This window comes from Euprymna scolopes, chromosome 44 (genome assembly GCF_053919585.1).
Source record: "Euprymna scolopes isolate OS-2025 chromosome 44, ASM5391958v1, whole genome shotgun sequence".
NCBI lineage: Eukaryota > Metazoa > Mollusca > Cephalopoda > Sepiida > Sepiolidae > Euprymna > Euprymna scolopes.
This window is the reverse complement of record NC_136525.1, coordinates 7,915,455-7,934,572: the sequence shown is the minus strand read 5'-3', so window position 1 is coordinate 7,934,572 and position 19,118 is coordinate 7,915,455. Positions and strand designations below refer to the sequence as shown.

The window sequence follows — 19,118 nt, the reverse complement described above, 5'->3', positions numbered from 1 at the left end:
ATATACTAATATACTAGTTATATACTAACATACTAGTCATACACTAAGACACTAGTCATATACTAATATACTAGTCATATACTAATATACTAGTTATATACTAACATACTAGTCATACACTAAGACACTTGTCATACACTAATATACTAGTCATATACTAATATACTAGTCATATACTAATATACTAGTTATATACTAACATACTAGTCATACACTAAGACACTTGTCATACACTAATATACTAGTCATATACTAACATGCGTCTAACAAGGTACTGCGTAAAGTTGAGCAGCGAGATGTTTATTCATATGTCATTTAAACTTCTGCAGGTTAGTACAGTCAGAAAGTAGGAAACAAGAAGAGAATCCCAAAGTCTAGCTGTTTGATGGAAGAAACTATTAGAGCAAAAGGCGTTCTTGCATCTAGGGACCTACACAACAAAGAGGTGGAACCAGTAATAGTAATAAAATGGATAAATAAACAATTTTTACCTTTAATTGTCTTGTAGTTTGTCCCTGTCATTCTCAGTTGCTGCCGCATATGCAAGAGTCTGGCTCTCAGCCTCCAGAGCCAAATCTTCTAATTTAGCATATGATTTTTGCAGCAATTTCTTCTAACATACTAGTGACCCAATAACATACTTATCACACACTAACATACTAGTCATATATTAATATACTAGTCATATACTAACACACTAGTTATATACTAACGTACTAGTCATATACTAACACACTAGTCATATATTAATATACTAGTCATATACTAACACACTAGTCATATACTAACACACTAGTCATATATTAATATACTAGTTATATACTAACATACTAGTCATATACTAACTAATATACTAGTCATATACTAACACACTAGTACTATATATAAATATACTAGTCATATACTAACACACTAGTCATATACTAACACACTAGTCATATACTAACACACTAGTCATATACTAACACACTAGTCATATATTAATATACTAGTCATACACTAACATACTAGTCATACAGTAACACACTAGTCATATACTAATATACTAGTCATATACTTATATACTAGTCATATACTAATATACTAGTTATATAGTAACATACTAGTCATACACTAACACACTAGTCATATACTAATATACTAGTTATATACTAATATACTAGTTATATAGTAACATACTAGTTATATAGTAACATACTAGTCATACACTAACACACTAGTCATATACTAATATACTAGTTATATACTAACACACTAGTTATATACTAATATACTAGTTATATACTAACACACTAGTTATATAGTAACATACTAGTCATACACTAATACACTAGTCATATACTAACATACTAGTCATACAGTAACACACTAGTCATATACTAATATACTAGTTATATACTAACATACTAGTCATACACTAACATACTAGTTATATACTAATATAATAGTCATATACAAAAACACTTTAACCCAAATTTCACTCTCCTCAAGACTGAATCCTCTCTTGCATGCCATAAATGCATCAAAAGTGCTGTAATCCTTATTTAATCAACTTCTAATGTAAACGTTTGGCTTGACTCTTACTTCTTTACAAAACATCTGACAAAAATTAAAAAAAAAATGTTTTTATTGACATTTCACCCCAAACAAGGCACAGGCCACATATTCATGAGAGATTACTATTTGAGATTAGATTTGCAGGGGTACTATTTATGGAATTTGGCTGCAAGATGTTTGTTCACATTACACTTGAATTTCTGCATGTCAGTATAGTCAGGGAAAGAGGATCCCAGACAGAGTACAAAATAGACTTCGTGGCTTAGTGGGGGATGCCCTTTTCTCTACCCTGCAACCTCTCTCCCACAGAAGAGACGTTGCGAGCCTGTCCTTGTTTTATCGTTATTTCCATGGCAGATGCTCGTCTGAACTCCAGTCTCTGGTCCCCCCTTGCCAATCTTTCACGAAAAACACCCATCTAGCTGAATCCACTGTGAAAAATTTCCCCCACTCTTTATCTGTGCCTAAATCAAAACGCGGATTCCATGAACAAAGCTTCTATCCTAGAACTGCACGTCTGTGGAACTCTGTTCCGTCTGCCTGCTTCCCACCGGACTACAACTTGGATGTCTTTAAGTCCAATGTTAACAAATTCCTAATGAACCGCCCCCTTAAGTAAACACTTCAGCAAATCTCCTCACTAAATTAATGTACTTGCAATAACCCTTATCCCTGAGTGACTTCCAGGCCTTGATAAGTGGTGATCACTGTGTAAAAAAAAAAAAAAAAAAAAGAGAATTCCAAAATGTAGCAGTATGAGGGAAAAAAGCTATTTGAGTAGAAAGCTTTACAGCATCTAGGGATCTCTACAGTGTAGGGGTGCGATTTTGCTGCCTGTAGGGTTTGTCAGGCATATTTTCACTGAAGGGGGTACTAGTGCTCGGAGTTCATCAGATCACTTACTATTAAAATACTTTTGGCTTGGCTTTTACTTCTTAACCAAAAATCTGACAAAAATCAACGCAATACACATCACCACTGCATTAGCAACACCAACACTGATTTAGTACTAACTAGCAGGGGGTACCCGGCGTTGCTTGGATGTTTGGAGGTGTGTTGTTGGGGGGGGCAGATCAAAACATGGCCGGGCGCTTGGAGGTTTAAAAGAAAAAAAAAGTTTTAGTAGGAATGTCGGCTTGAACCCTGAAGCCTTGACGCGAACGAGGAAACGAAAGGGGGAAAAAAAAAACAGACACCTAACCATCTCTCCAATACTAATTAATACTACAACACTATCCCGTTGATTACTGTTCACACAATAACCCTTATCCTCGAGTGGCTTCTGGGCCTTGATAAGTGGTGACCTGCATGTAAAAAAAAAAACAAAAAAACAAAAGCAGAACGTACTGTTTCATATCTTAATCACATTTCTCGACCATATTGGCTACCCTGGAACAAAAGCTCATAACAACAACGCAAGTCATTCTCTGGACAATCAGGACTTTACTTGTTTCGCGGTTGGATGTTGCTCCTCTCCTGTTCTCTGCTTATCCTTAGAAGGAGTGTGAGAATTTCTTTATTGATTCATCTTCCCTACATAGCTACCTTTTGTCGCCCCACATGGATGTAAATCTTCTGACGACTGTGTTTGTCAGACTCCAAAACTCGAACTGGAGACTTTCTCTAAGCACAGGCTCCCTCCTTTTTATATTGGGGATGGTGTGTGTGTGTGTGTGTGTGTGTGTGTGCACGCGTAATATCTGACCGAATGCAGCTGCAACCAAACGCGTTCACAACACATCAGAGCGGTGTTGCAGAGTTTGATGAGTCTTGACCTTTTTGCACCCCTCCCCACTCCCATTGCACTCAGCAACATCCCGCACTAATCGAACGCTATTCGTGTCATGAACTCCATAACATATACTGCAAAAATATTGAAGGCAAAAAGGGGGCGGGAGGGAAACGAAAAAAAAAAAAAAAAACAAATTGCTTCACTAGAAGATTGGGAACAGAACTTGCCGTACTGAAACGGATTGATAAATAAACAACACTTACCTTAAATTGCCGTTGTATTTTATCCCTGTCGTTCTCAAAAGCCGCTGCACGTGCAAGAGCCTGGTTCTCAGCCTCCATAGCAAAGTCTCGTTCTCCTCGCAACTTGGTGCACGTCTTCTGCAGAGTCAACAATTCCACCCGGAACTTCTTATTCTCGTTAATTAGCTTCTGTTCCTTCTTCAACATATTGGCGATTTCCTGTTCCTTGTTCCGGCGGTACATCTCAAATTCCTTGTTCTTGCGCTCCAGTTCTTGGCTGTCCAAGTCGATGGACCGTAGACTTTCGTCCTTCGGTCTCCGCAGGCCCAACCGACCCTTCGGTTTCATCTCAATAGGAATCCTCTTGATAACCCCGTGGCTGTTGCTCTCGCAGTCGGCGCCTTCAATGTCATCGTCATCTGTAGCGTGGAGGAATGAGCTTCCAGTTCCCATCGTGGATTCTATGAGATCCGCCACAGTAACTATTTTATTTTTAATTTTCCTGGTCGCTCATTTGCCAACGCAATTGGTTTCCTCCTGGTACTGTGTAACATACTTTCAGCCCATACCTGTTTGAAGAAAGAAAAGGTGTTCATTAATTAATTAATTTAATCAAATTAATTAATTTGCATATGCATAAATTCTAGTAATGGGATGATTCCTAAGTTTTCCCGATTCCGATACAATTACAGATTCTGTTTTAAATTCCCGATTCCAATATAATAGCGATTCTGTTTTAAATTCCCGATTCCGAAACAATTACAGATTCTGCTTTAAATTCCCGATTCCGATACAATTACCGATTCTGTTTTAAATTCCCGATTCCGATACATTTACCAATTTACATGCTGTAAATTACCTGTCCTAGGGAACGTACAATTATTTCATACATATGTTGTGTAATACCCGTCCTAGTGTAGGTAAAATATTCTTTTGTCAAGATAGCAAATGAGACCTAGACGTCAAAAATTCCTCTATCCTAAGAACAATCGGTATGTTCTTCAAAATCAACTTCATTTTTCTCATTGTTTTATACGGTCCTGAGCAACGCTGGGGAGCTTCTTCAACTTCCAGATTATCACATTTCGAACGCACTTCCCTCCAACAATATCCATATTTTATGTTCCAAAAGTTTGGAGGCTTGATTATTTGTATTATTTGGATTTATCAGACTAAAATCAATCTCTGGTACCTCCCCCCCCCCGCCAATCTTTCACGAAAAACATCCGTCTAGCTGAAACCACTGTCAGTAATTTCCCCCACTCTTTATCTGTGCCTAAATCAAAAACGTAGATTCCATGAACAAAGCTTCTTTCTTAGAACTGCACGCCTGTGGAACTATCTTCCGTTTGCCTGTTTCCCACCTGACTACAACCTGGATGTCTTCAAGTCCAACATAAACAAATTCCTGATGAATTGCCCTTTTAAGTAAGACACTTTATCAAATCTCCAATACTAACGATTACTACAATACTATCCCATTGATTACTGTACACGCAATAACCCTTATCCCCGAGTGGCTTCCGGGCCTTGATAAGTGGTGACCTCCATGTAAAAATAAAAAACAACAAAAAAAAACTACTATTCTCATCTTGAGTGTGATTTTCACAACGTTTCGGTCGATGTAACCTCCAACCTTGTTTAGGTGTGTCTTATCAAACTCAGGAATCTTTCTGTCGAACTCTGGAACCTGCATGGAATTTCAAACAGAACCCTTTATTTAATCCATGGGGGTAGCATGGTCTCGTTCTGTCAACCATACACTGAGGATTGAACCATAAACCTTCTGAAGAATGCCACTTTTACAACTTAGTACTTTATTCATTACGCCATGAATCCTTGTGGACAATTCTAATATGAAATATAGAAACCTTAAATCGATTCTGTTTTAAATTCCCGACTGCGATAGAATTACTGATTCTGTTCAAAATTCCCGATTCCGATACAATTATCGATTCTATTTTAAATTTCCCGATTCCAATACAATTATTGATTCTGTTTTAAATTTTATGGATACGGCCTCCGCTAATCGAGCCAGAGATGTCTCGTGTCGCGGGGTTCGAATCGTTCGACTGGTAGTAATCGTGACACCCTGCACTGAAGAATCCCGAAAGGATGAAACACTAGTGTCTGTAGGTATTTAATTATTATAGTAAAAAAATGATTATGACAGCCCCTTTAAGAAATTCGTTTCTTATCGTTGAGCACTTTCAGTTGAATTAAAAGTCGGTCAATTTAGCTCTTATGCGTAGATCATCGTATAACGATTTGATCACTCTCTGACTGACGTAATGAACATTTAAATTAAAATGTTTAAAATTCAACGCTATTTCACACGGTTAATAGTAGCCGAATGGATACGGCCTCCGCTAATCGAGCCAGAGATGTCTCGTGTCGCGGGGTTCGAATCGTTCGACTGGTAGTAATCGTGACACCCTGCACTGAAGAATCCCGAAAGGATGAAACACTAGTGTCTGTAGGTATTTAATTATTATAGTAAAAAAATAATTATATATATATATATATATATATTCTAGATGTAAATGTAAATATTCATGCTTCTGAAGTTTTTAGATGAGGATTGGTTAGCTGTATTATTTGAATTCATCGGACTACTGTTCTCATCTTGAGTGTTTTTTGTTTTTTTTTCAAAATGTTTCAGTCGATGTAACCTCCGATCTTCTTTTGGTGTATCTTGTCGAACTCTGGAATGTTTCTGTCGAACTCGGGAATTTAAAAAAAAAAAAATAATACAATTGTGAATTACTTAGGACCTTTATCCAGTCACGGCTGACGGAACGAGAGCATGCTACAACAAAGTGTAGTATCTTTTCTTCAGATGCTGCACTTTAATTTCTTGTTCTCTGTCAGTTGAGGAGAAATCCTTCATGACTGAGACAATTTTTATTTTTTTTCCTTTACTCCACATTAAAAAAACGACCCTGGTGTCTAACTCTGTCCCGTGGGGAGGCATTGTAAATAGGAACGAGAGCATGCTACATCCATAAAATTAATAAAGGGCTCCGTTTGAAAATCCGTTTAACAGAAACATCCCCAAGTTCGATGTCAATTTTGAACTCCATCAAGGCAAGATAGATCACACCAGATGTGGCAACAGTACTCTATCCTAGGATGTTCTTGGCTCTTATACAGGCAGAGGATTGCATCAGCAGTGAGATATCTACTGGAGCGGTAGAATGATTCCGCCATTTTTCCAGCAGCATTGGCAACAGATTTGATGTATGTATGTGTTCCTTATCTGATCAGGAGTGAAGGTTAGTTCCAAAAGCTTGTCAAGACATAGTGCTTCCCCAATATATATATATATATATATATATATATATATAGGGTGTTTCAAAAGTCTTGGGAACATAACGATTTTAAATATGTTGTAATGTTCCCAAGACTTTTGAAACACCCTGTATATATATATATATATATATATATATATATATATATATATATATATATATATATATATATATATATAAGCGAGATAAGACATAGATTAAAAATCAGTTGAAAATGCCATTATTGAAAATCCATGGATTAAGGAAATTAACATAACCCTCTTCTATATATTCCTTTTGTCAAACAATAAATTCTTAACTTGAATATATGTGTCTATATTTTTATTTTCAGAATTTAACTTTGACTACTAAACTTATATATATATCAATATATATATATATATACTAGCTTAACTACTAAACTTATATATATATATATATATATATATATATATATATACTAGCTGTACCCTCCCACGCGTTGCTGTGGCTCAAATTGGCTCAATGGAAAAAGTTCCAAAATGAGAAAAAGTATGTTTCTTATAGGTTTAATTTTCCATTTCGTATGGGTACATAGTTTTTGTTGTTCCATTTTCTTAGCTGATATAGAGATTTTCCGGTTTGGTGACTCTTGAATATGTAACATAAATTGTCCATGTGAAAAAACAGTCAGTGTGTAACTGTAAGCCACACAATTGTAAAGATTGTTCCCTGTGCCGATGGATTTGTATTTGACTACCTCACTTGGAATTTTACATTTAATTATAGCATTAAGTTCATGGGCATCTTTGTATTGACCTGCAAGAATAGCTCATTCACTCAGTCAAATAGAATTCTTATATTTTGAATATCTGCAAAAACCTTTTAAACTAACTATTCTTTTGATGAAATAAAATTACAGAAATTACAGAAGTTAAAAGTCAAAGAATTTTGCCCTTAACTCTGATCAGCTGGCATTTTTTCGTACCCAATTTCCCACAAGTGATGCAAAAGTTTTTGTGCGGATCGAACAGTCTGCAACTGTACATGCATATTTTGAGTTAAGTTTAATGTCTTCACATGGAACAAAAAAGTAGAGTATTTGAGGCAAGCATTTATTTCATCTGCTGGTGTTGATTGAGAAATAACAGGTAACATTTGTCTGAAATCTCCTGCAAGCAATATTATTGTATTCCTAAATGGTCTGACATTGCCACGCAAATCTTGCAAGGTTCGAACAAGAGCCTCAAGTGATTTTTTGCGTACCATTGTGCATTCATCCTAAACAATAAGTTTGCATTTCTGCAATATTTTTCGCCATATTGGATGTTTTGGAGATGTCGAACATGAGATTTTTGAAAAATTGAATTTTTCAAAGTAGAATAAATAATTCTTCTACTTGGCAGCAAGGTCGCAGGTATTCTTCATGCAGCAAGGGCTAAGACTATATCATCTTGTTACTGAATGGCTGCCAAAATCAATTCAATTAGAAAGGTTTTACTAGTTACTTCTGATGCTGTTCGAGGTAGCAGTAATTTCCAAATAACTTCTATTCTCAGTCAGTAAATTAGGTGACTAAAATAGGATTTATCCATGTTTTGACAATGCCTTATTCACTGTAATTAATTTAGGCGACTAAAATAGGATGAGGGATTAGAGATGGACAGATAGAGAGGAAGATATATAGATAGAAAAGAGAAAGTGAGAGGAAAATAGAGAAAGAGAAGGAGATAGAGAGAGATTGATAGATAGACAGAGAGAGGGGGAGAGTTAGAAACAGAGAGGGCGAGACAGAGAAAAGGAGAGAGAGATAGAGGGAGTTAAAGAGAGAAAGTGTCTCAAAGAGAGATGGAGAGGGTGATATAGAGAGAAATATAGATTGAGAGAGGGAAAGGGAGAGATGGATAGAGAGAGGAAGAGAGAGGGGGAGAGAAACAGAAGGTGAACTACACTTCAGTTTTTTTCCTCGTTCAGTAGAGAAGAAATCTTTCGAGACTGAGGCAATTTTAATTTTTTGTTACTATCCAGAGTACCCTTTTTTTTTTTTTTCAGGAGCTAGATTTTCCACACATTAAAAACCGACCGAAGTATCTGTACTTTCACCTAACAAATTAATAAAAGAAAAATATATTGTTGTAATGAAAAAAAAACAGTTTCATTCAACACAGAACCAAAAAAACATATTAATGATAAATGATTTATTATTCTTTATTCTATTCATTGAAATTTACTAATTTTTAAATAAAAAAAGTTAAAAAAAACTTAATAAAAAAATAGTTGCTTCTGTGCCCATGTAAAAATGTTTGTAAAAGTGAGAAATTATTTTAATCATTTAAAAAAACTTGGTATTTTTTTGTTTTTGTTTTAGATTAGGTCCACCTTATAATCATCCTCAACCTCCTCATCTTAAGAACAGCTTCCGGAATAAACACCATTTTTAGAGGGGGAGGGAAATATTTGCAAAATTTAACTGATATTTGTTGTCAGCATACCCACCCGAAAATACTATTTAAAAAAAAAAAAAAAAAAAAAAAAAAAGGAGGGGTTCAGTGCCGGTTGCAGAGAAGTAGATTTATTTATCAATAAAAGTCGTCATTTAAAAAAGAAAATTGTGGAGGTGGACCTAAATGTAAATATTTACCCAAAAAGTTATCCACTCATGTAAATTAAAAATGTCTGTAAAAGTGAGAAATTATCAATACATGGTTAGTTATTTTTTTTTGATATTCACGAAAAGACTTAAGCCAATGTATGTTTGTAAAAGTGAGAAATTATTAGTAAATGTTTAGTAACTTTTTTTTTTTAATATTCATAAAGAGTAAAACTTTTTTCCAATATTCATGAAAAGAGTTAAGCCAACGTAAATAAATAATGTTTTTAAAAGTGCGAAAGGCAACGTAAGTAAATAAATAATAAATGTTATGTGCGCATGCGTTAGCCTTGACTGGGGGGGGGCTAATGGAGCGACCATTAAATAATTCTGCTGGTCGCCATGGAACTCAACGCCCTAGGACCACTTTATTTTAACTATTTATTTTCCAAAGGACTGTTTGAATAAATCAACAATGAATAAATTGGTGCTTCTACCTTTTATTGCCGAAATTGGAGACGCCATTTTTTTTTTTCATGCACTTGCTATCCAAATCTAGGGGACACATCATTATATGCTTCCAGAAAGGGAAAGAATAAATTTACCAAAATTTACATTTATTACTTCCGGAAACGTTAAATTAGACTAAAATTATCATTTATTACTTCCAGAAACTTAGTAAACCGATATTACTGGAGAAAATGAATCTTGACAATTCAAAAGAATGTTTAAAATTATCTATATATATAAAAATGTAAAGTTAGTTCATTCTAAACGAATAAAACCATATTTCTACGTTACCAATTTATTTGAAATTTTCAGACAACCAATTTTTAGAGTCGAGGTATGTTTTTATGTTATTAAAATAAATTTACCTTGCGAATTATTAAAATTAAAATATTAAATAAAATAAATATATTTTTTTAACCGTTACTGCGAATCTGTTCTGTTGATAAAACTGAACTTCCGGTTCGATTCATTTCACAGCCACGAATTGACGAAAGATTTCATTTTCTGTTAACTCGATAAGTAAAAAACAAAACAAAAGAAACATAATTCATTTGTTTATCTTCCAAATTTTTTATCTTTTCTTTATTATATAAGGCCAAAAAAAAAAGTTTGTCGCTTGCTTTTTGAGTTTTTTGTTTTTCGATATAAGATTGGTTGGTAAAGTACAGTTTTTTTTTGTCCGCACTATTTTTTAAATCGTATTTCCAGGTTTAATTAGTTTTATATGTTTTTTTATTCAATTGTAAGGTTAAAATACACCCTCCCCTCCCCATGTTAAGAATGGCTTTTTAAATAATAACGTTATTATTTCAACACGGATCACTCTCTGCATGAGTACTGTACTTTCACCTAACAGTTTAATAAACAAAACATGGTACTTATGCAGAGAAGATACCGTGCTGAAATAATGCTATTAAAAAAACATAATTCATTTGTTTATCTTCCAAATTTTTTAATTTACACATTTTTTCTTTATTATATAAGGCCAAAAAAAAGTTTGTCGCTTGCTTTTTGAGTTTTTTTTTTTTTTTTATATAAGATTCGTTGGTGAAGTACAGTTTTTTTTTTTTTTTGTCCGCACTATTTTTTAAATCATATTTCCAGGTTTAATTAGTTTTATATGTTTTTTTATTCAATTGTAAGGTTAAAATACACCCTCCCCTCCTCATGTTAAGAATGGCTTTTTAAATAATAACGTTATTATTTCAACACGGATCACTCTCTGCATGAGTATTGTACTTTCACCTAACAATTTAATAAACAAAACATGGTACTTATGCAGAGAAGGTACCGTGCTGAAATAACGCTATTAAGAAAGCCATTCTTAACATGGGAAAGGGAGAGTGTTCTGTAAATATTTTATATTTTCACCTAACAGTTTAATAAACAAAAGATAGTACTTATGCAGAGAAGGTACCGTGCTGAAATAATACCGTTATTTAGAAAGCTATTCTTAACATGGGGAGGGAGTTTTGCATCTATTCTAAAATATGAATGCTTTTCGTGCACTTATTGATCTGTGCTGAAATAATAACGTTATTATTTAAAAAGCCATTCTTAACATGGGGAGAAGAGGGTGTTTTGTAACTATCCTAGACTTTCACCTAACAATTTAATAAACAAAAATTAAACTTAAGCAGACAAGGAACAGAACAGAAGCATTAACATTATTTAGAATACAATTGAATAAAAAAAAAACTTTAATTAAACTTGGAAATACGATTTAAAAAATAGTGCGGATCGGTAAGTGCATTAGCCTCATAAATTTGTCTAATTCTTAATTTCTTATGTTATTGGAAAAAAAAAAAAAAAAAAAGGTAAATATGAGGAATTACTCCATCCTCGAAAATTCCTTTAAAATTATCACTCCTATAGGTTTTCGGGGTCGCTGAAAACGAAAATAACCTTTATAATTAAGGCAAACGAGTAGTTTCCAAGATATGAAGAAATGTTAGTTTAAAAAAGTGAAGGATCACTTTTCCATAATAATTTAACGTAAAATGATCACCCACTTTGTGGCCACGATATTTGGGGTGGGGGCTTTCTTTCTACCCTTGGAAAATCCTTTAAAATTAGCTGCTTAAATTGGTTGGAGGGGCGGGGGTTCGGCCGCCAACCCCCCCCCCCCACACACATACACACAGAAAAATGCCCCTCTCTCAGGTGGCCAGAAAGTGGGTGCTCATTCTAAGTTAAATTTAAATTGAAAAGTGATCACCCACTTTTCGAAAAAGTAATTTCTTCATATCATGAAAACTTTCTTTTTGCGACGGAAACGGTTTGCAGATTCGTTTTTAGTACACTGAAATCTACAATAAAATATTTCGTTATATACGAACATGAGACGGGCCTTAAAGTAAAATAATACCGGATTTTTGGGGCAGATTTGCCATTTAGTTGTATAATATCCTCAAACCAGGTAATCACTAAAAGGGACTCTTAAATGTCGTTACCTGTATCGATCAAAATTTAAAACCACTGATTATATGTCAGCCTACATCACAGTAACATATATTGAGTGAGTTCCTAACAGTACTTTGTATAGTTTTTTAGTTTAAACTCATTTTCCCAAAATTTCCCCAAACTTAACGTGTTCGATACAGTCTGCCGCCATTTGTATTTTTCAAATATACCGATAAACACTGCATGTTTTTGAACTGATTAAACATTATACACTACATAAAAACACTACAATCTTATCCAGTTAGGTAGAACATTTACTTTTCTTGCCTTTGATAACATTTATTTGTTATATATTAATTTTTTGACAACTTCTTTGTATCTGTTAATACAAACCCTTTTCATTTAATGTAACGTTTAGTCAGCTCGAAAAACAGTGTTTATCGGCGTATTTGAAAGATACAAATAGTGGCGGACACTGTTGATTATGTTAAGTTTGAGAAAGTAAGTTAAAACTAAAAAACTATACAAAATACTGTCACAAACCCACCGATTATGTCAGCCTATGTCATGGTAACATATTCGGTGGGTTTTTGACACTGTATTGTATAGTTTTTAGTTTTCAACTTAATTTCCCAAACTTAACGTATTCAACAGTCTGCAACCATTTCTGTTTTTCCAGCCGATTAAACATTTTACCTAACATAAAAACACTAAGCAATTATCCAGTTAGGTAGAAATGTAACTTACCTTACCTTTGCTTTCATTTGTTTTTGGACAACTTTTTCGAATCTGTGTATAGTAACCCCCCCCCCATCACTCAAATATTAATTACTAACTCATATTTTTGTATACAGAAAAAAAAAAAAAAAACATTTAGCGTTTCAACGTTAGTTTCATCCACTGATTGTTGGTCGAGCCCAAGCAATGATTGACGGTAATCCTGAGGATCAGGATCCAATTCTGCAAGAGTACCATTTTTTTCATTTTTTTTTTTAGAGTGGATTGCTGTACTAAGAATATAAGAAACATGCATTTTCTCTTTTTATTAGAATTTTCCATTACACCAAATTGAGCCACAGCAACGTGTGGCAGGGTACAGCTAGTATATATATATATTTGACATGAAGTCTTACATTTTTTTTTTTTTTTTACATTGGAATCACCACTTATCAAGGCCCACAGACCACTCGAGGATAAGGCTTAGGAGTGTACAGTAGTCAATTGGACAATATATAGTAATCATTAGTAGTGGAAATTCGGTAAATTTGTTAACTTAAGTGGAACGGCTCATCAAGAACTTGTTTACATTGGACTTGAAGACAATCAGATTGTAGTCAGCTGGAAAGCAGGAAAACGGAAGACAGTTTCACAGGCGTGCACTTCTAAGAAAGAAGCTTTGTTCATGGAATCTACATTTAGGCATTCTTAGCTTTCAGATTTTCCAATTTCTTTATTTAGTAAGAATTAACCCCATTAAGTTCTTTTTTATATGATATATATGGTTGCATCATTCTACCGCTCCAGAAGGTATCTAAATCCCGACACAATCCTCTACATGTACAAGAGCCAGATACGTCCTAAATGGGGCACTGTTGCCATAACTGGGCGGGAGATGCTCAGAGCACCCTATCCTGCCTTGACAAATTTCAAAACTGGCTTCAGAATTCAGTAGGTAATGCCGTTTTCTCTTCCTTGCAACCTCTTTCCCACAGAAGAGATGTTGCAAGTCTGTCTCTGCTCTATCATTATTTTCATGGCAAGTGCTCAACCGAGCTTCAATATATTGTCCCCTTGCCAAACATTCACAAAAAAACACTCGACTAGCTACAACCACTATCAACAATTTCCCCCACTTTCTGTCTGTGCCTAAATCTAAACAAAAATTCCACGAACAAACTTCTTTTCTAAAACTACCCACCTGTGGAACTCTGTCCCGCTAGCCTGCTTTCCAGCTGACTACAATATGGCCAGCTTCCATTTCAAAATGTAAACAAGTTCTTGTTGAGTCCCCTCCCACTTTTAAATAATCCATTTTTATCACTATTAACATGCTGTTGTCTCAGTGACTACTGTACACTCATTAACCTTTTTCTTCTAGTGGCTTTTAGGCCTTGATAAGTAGTGACTCCCATGTAAAAAAAAAAAAAAATGTAAGCCGAGCATGCAAGTTTCCCAGGAGTGAAAAATTTACTTTCACCATGACTAATGTTTGCGCCATTTTTTTTTTTTTTTAAATCAAAGGCGTGGTTTTTGGTTGGTTGGTTGTTTCACGGCATATCAACCGTTTTCAGGTTATTTAATGCCGAATCCAGTTATTTTGAAGAAAAATATTTTAATAGAATATTTTTTTTTTTTCAAGTCAGTTTCTATTTAACCCATAGTTGGAACCCTAACAGGTACTACCACTCCGGGTCAGAGTGGACCTGGGAGCAATGCCAATTAAAGGGTAGCTTCACCCCCTCCCCTCCTCAAAGCCCGCAAGCTGGGGCCTCACCATCGGATATAGTTTAAGGTCATATCCAGGACGAGCGTGGTTTTTGAGAAAAGTGCGAAAAATGAATGGGTGAACGGGAGTGAATTACTAGGTCCTGGATGCAGGTTTCGTCATCAGTTCGTGATATACTTTCCAGGAAAGGGCGAGGTTGTTTGCGATTTTGAGATAAAAAAGCAATAAATCTAAATAAAACGAATTATCGATTATTTAAATATTTCTTTACCTTTTTAGTTTCATAAAAATTCAGAATGTTAAACATATTGAAATAATCGATAATAAGTTATTGATAGTGGTTTCCACTAGACGAGTGTTTTTTCGCAAAAGTTAGTCGAGAAAACCATGCTAAAAACTATAACTGTGGCCAGAAACTTTGTTTACATCACTCTGGGTATGTCCCTGTTATTCGTGGCAATGCAGCAATGCATTTTGAGGGTGCTGGCAATGGTCCTGTTGTCATAACTTGGATCGGTAGAGAGCATGAGTTGTACAGTGGCGCATCTCAGATAAGGCTCTTATTGCTATTGGGATTTGTACATAACTAGCCAACTAGTAGATGGTCTGCAAGAAAATAAAAGAAAACCGGTTTTCTTCAAACGGAAATGGAATCATGTCATCTTTTCTAGGGCGACAATTTTATCGTTACACCTTGTATTTGTTTTTGTCATGTGGAGGAAGTCGGTTAAACCCACATAGGGTTAGTACCGCTTCCTTTTTATCCAATCCTGTTCTTTCGGCAGCAAGAAATGAAGAGAAAAGAAAGAAAAATGTTATTCATGGCAATTCAGCAATGCATCTTGAGGGTGCTGGCAATGGTCCTGTTGTCATAACTTGGATCGGTAGAGAGCATGAGTTGTGCAGTGGCATATCTCCAATCTCGCTCGTCGAATATTGTGTCACTTTCAGACATAATAGAAGGCTCCTAACGCTCTTGTGATTTGTACACAACTGGCCAACTAGTAGATGGTCTGCAACAGCAACAAAAAAACAAAAAAAAACAGTTTTCATCAAACAGAAATGAAATCATGCCGTCTTTTCTAGGATGATAATTTTATCGTCACATCCTGTATTTGTTTTTGTCATCTGTTTAGCTATGCTGAACTCTCCATTCTTTTGGTCATCCCTTTGTAGTATATCTGAAAATCTAACTTTCTCGGTTTCCTTTTTTTTTTTTTTTTTTTTTTTTTACATAGGCATCACCACATTATCAAGGCCCAGAGGCCACTCAAGGATAATGGTTAAAGAGTGTACAGTAGAAATTGGACATTATAGTAATCATTAGTAATTAAAATTTGGTAAATTTGATAACTTATATGGAACGGCTCATCAAGAACTTATTTACGTTAGACTTGAAGACAATCATATTGTAGTCAGCCGGAAAGAAGGAAAACGGAAGACAATTCCACAGGCGTGCAGTTCATAGAAAAAAGCTTTGTTCATGGAATCTACGTTTAGGTTTAGGCACAGATAAAGAGTGGGGGGAATTATTGATAGTGTTTACAGCTAGACGAGTATTTCTTGTGAAAGTTTGGCGAAGGGGGACCATAGATTGAAGCACATTCGAACACTTTCCATGAAAATAACGATACATCAGAGACAAACTTGCAACATCTCTTCTGTGAGATAAAGGTTACAAGGAAGAGAAAAGGACATCTCCTACGAGGCTACGAAGTCTATTTTGAACTCTATCAAGGCAGGCCAAGTCCTTTCTAGCAGCTCCTGCCCAGATGTGGCAACAGTATTCCATCCTTGGACGTACCTGGCTCTTATATAGATTATAGATAGAGAATTGCATCAGCAGTGAGATATCTACCGGATCGATAGAAAGATCCCACCATTTTTCCAGCGGCCTTGGCAACAGATTTGATGTACGTGTTCCATTTAAGATCAGGAGTAATGGTCAAGCCAAGAAGTTTGTCAAAACTTGAGGCCTCCTGAAGACGAGAGCCATTCATTTCAATTGATGTCAGGTGTGGATCAGAATGTTGATGATGTAAAGAGAGAAGCTTGGTTTTAGATCTATTAAAAGTAACCAGCCATTCTTTACCCCATTGTACTACGTGCTCAAGATCAGAGGAGAGAGAATTGGAGAGAACTTGGTCGTTTACTGTCTTAGATGTGCTACCATAAATGGTAGTGTCGTCAGCATAGATGTCTACAAATGATGTAAGGATGTGATTTGGAAGATCATTAATGTAGATCAGGAAAAGAGTTGGGCCCAGGATGGACCCCTGAGGGTTCTTGACTTTTTGTTTTTCTCGCTTCACTCTTCAAGACTGCCTCCTCTACTTGAGCTATCATATATAAGTATGGAATCTGCTTGATGATGCGGCGAAGTTGATTCTTGGTCATGTGATTAAATGATTTAATTTGTGACAAACCTGTTCTTTCGGCAGCCTGTAAGAACTCATGCAGACAGAAGGAATGAAGAGAGAAAAAGAAAAGAAAAATGGCCGCCTTTTTATATGCTAGCTCAGTATGCAAATGAGACACTTCTGAGTTGACATTGTTGAATACCAGTGGCAAGTGGAGGTTAAGGACGACTGGAAACAATGCCGAGATAAGCGGAAAGCACATACAGCACCTAGAATTCCCAAATGGTCACCCGTCTAGTACTAGCCAGGCTCAACATTGCTTAACTTTGATGATCTGACGAGAACCAGTGTGTCAACGTGATTATGCCGTACACTATGATATTCGTATTATATGTTCTGACACGCACACACATACACATCCAGAGATGAGATAAGCACGCCTTTAAAATAGACATTAACTCGACGGCTATGGACTTGATAAATAAGATCGTAAAGAGAGTTAAATAAAGAAATTAAATGCACAGGTAGAGAACACACAAATAAGTAGATAACAGCACAGATTCCAAAATTCATAATATAATATTGGAAAAAAAAAATATTGGAGATTGGTCTTCTGCATCTTAGTACAGACCAATTAGTCTTCTGTGTATCATGAGTAAGTTGCTCGAATCCATGATAATTAGAGAAGTGATACGCAATATAGTTTCCTTCCTGCATGATCTACAGCTGATGTGCTGACTGTAATATCACACAGGATCAGTGAATCTTATTGACGGGAGCTTTGTTTCTAGAACAATAGCTCTTGATATATCAAAGGCATTTTTTAAAAATTTTTTATTAAAAAAAAAAACGATCTGATTCGGGGTATCTTAAGTAGGACGTCACTCCCCAGTGTGTTTGCGGTATTATGGTGAATGAGAACTCTAGTTAGGATTAGCATAGACTACCCAAAGGTTCAGTGAGGAGGATGACCAAAGACCCCCCCTCCCCTCCTCACCTTCACAAATTTTGAGTGTCCCTGTGCCTAATTTTTTTGTTTTTTTGTTTTGTTTTTTTGTAGATTTCAAGAAAAAAAGAAATCGTAAGCATTTGTTTGGGTTTTGCATAAAGTTCTACTTCACAAGATTTCCAGCTATGGGGTATCTAGAAAGGTGTTATCAATCATCAAGTCCTTTCCCTCTGACAGGTTTATTAAAGTAGTTGTCAATGAATAGCAATCTGAATATTGGAGATTGGTCTTCTGCATCTTAGTACAGACCAATTAGTCTTCTGTGTATCATGAGTAAGTTGCTCGAATCCATGATAATTAGAGAAGTGATACGCAATATAGTTTCCTTCCTGCATGATCTACAGCTGATGTGCTGACTGTAATATCACACAGGATCAGTGAATCTTATTGACGGGAGCTTTGTTTCTAGAACAATAGCTCTTGATATATCAAAGGCATTTTTTAAAAATTTTTTATTAAAAAAAAAAACGATCTGATTCGGGGTATCTTAAGTAGGACGTCACTCCCCAGTGTGTTTGCGGTATTATGGTGAATGAGAACTCTAGTTAGGATTAGCATAGACTACCCAAAGGTTCAGTGAGGAGGATGACCAAAGACCCCCCCTCCCCTCCTCACCTTCACAAATTTTGAGTGTCCCTGTGCCTAATTTTTTTGTTTTTTTGTTTTGTTTTTTTGTAGATTTCAAGAAAAAAAGAAATCGTAAGCATTTGTTTGGGTTTTGCATAAAGTTCTACTTCACAAGATTTCCAGCTATGGGGTATCTAGAAAGGTGTTATCAATCATCAAGTCCTTTCCCTCTGACAGGTTTATTAAAGTAGTTGTCAATGAATAGCAATCTGAATATTGGAGATTGGTCTTCTGCATCTTAGTACAGACCAATTAGTCTTCTGTGTATAATGAGTAAGTTGCTTGAATTCGTGTAAAATAGAGAAATTGTTAACCACTTCAGCAAAAAACAACCTACTTGGTGTCTTTCTGTCTTGCGAGATCTACAGCTGAT

General features: G+C 35.4%; 1 protein-coding gene and 1 pseudogene across 2 annotated transcripts in view; both read right to left on the bottom strand.

Moving 5' to 3' along the window:
* LOC145268670 (nephrocystin-3-like) overlaps nt 1–19,118 on the bottom strand; it is a 110,279-nt gene that overhangs the window by 77,378 nt on the left and 13,783 nt on the right. For both annotated transcript variants that reach the window (XM_080124160.1, XM_080124161.1), the window contains one exon: nt 3,553–4,100. In XM_080124160.1, the coding sequence (XP_079980286.1) occupies nt 3,553–3,984 (432 nt within the window). In that variant the 5' untranslated portion in view covers nt 3,985–4,100. The remainder of the gene's footprint in view (nt 1–3,552; nt 4,101–19,118) is intronic.
* Nucleotides 17,367–17,483, bottom strand: LOC145268984 (5S ribosomal RNA; annotated as a pseudogene).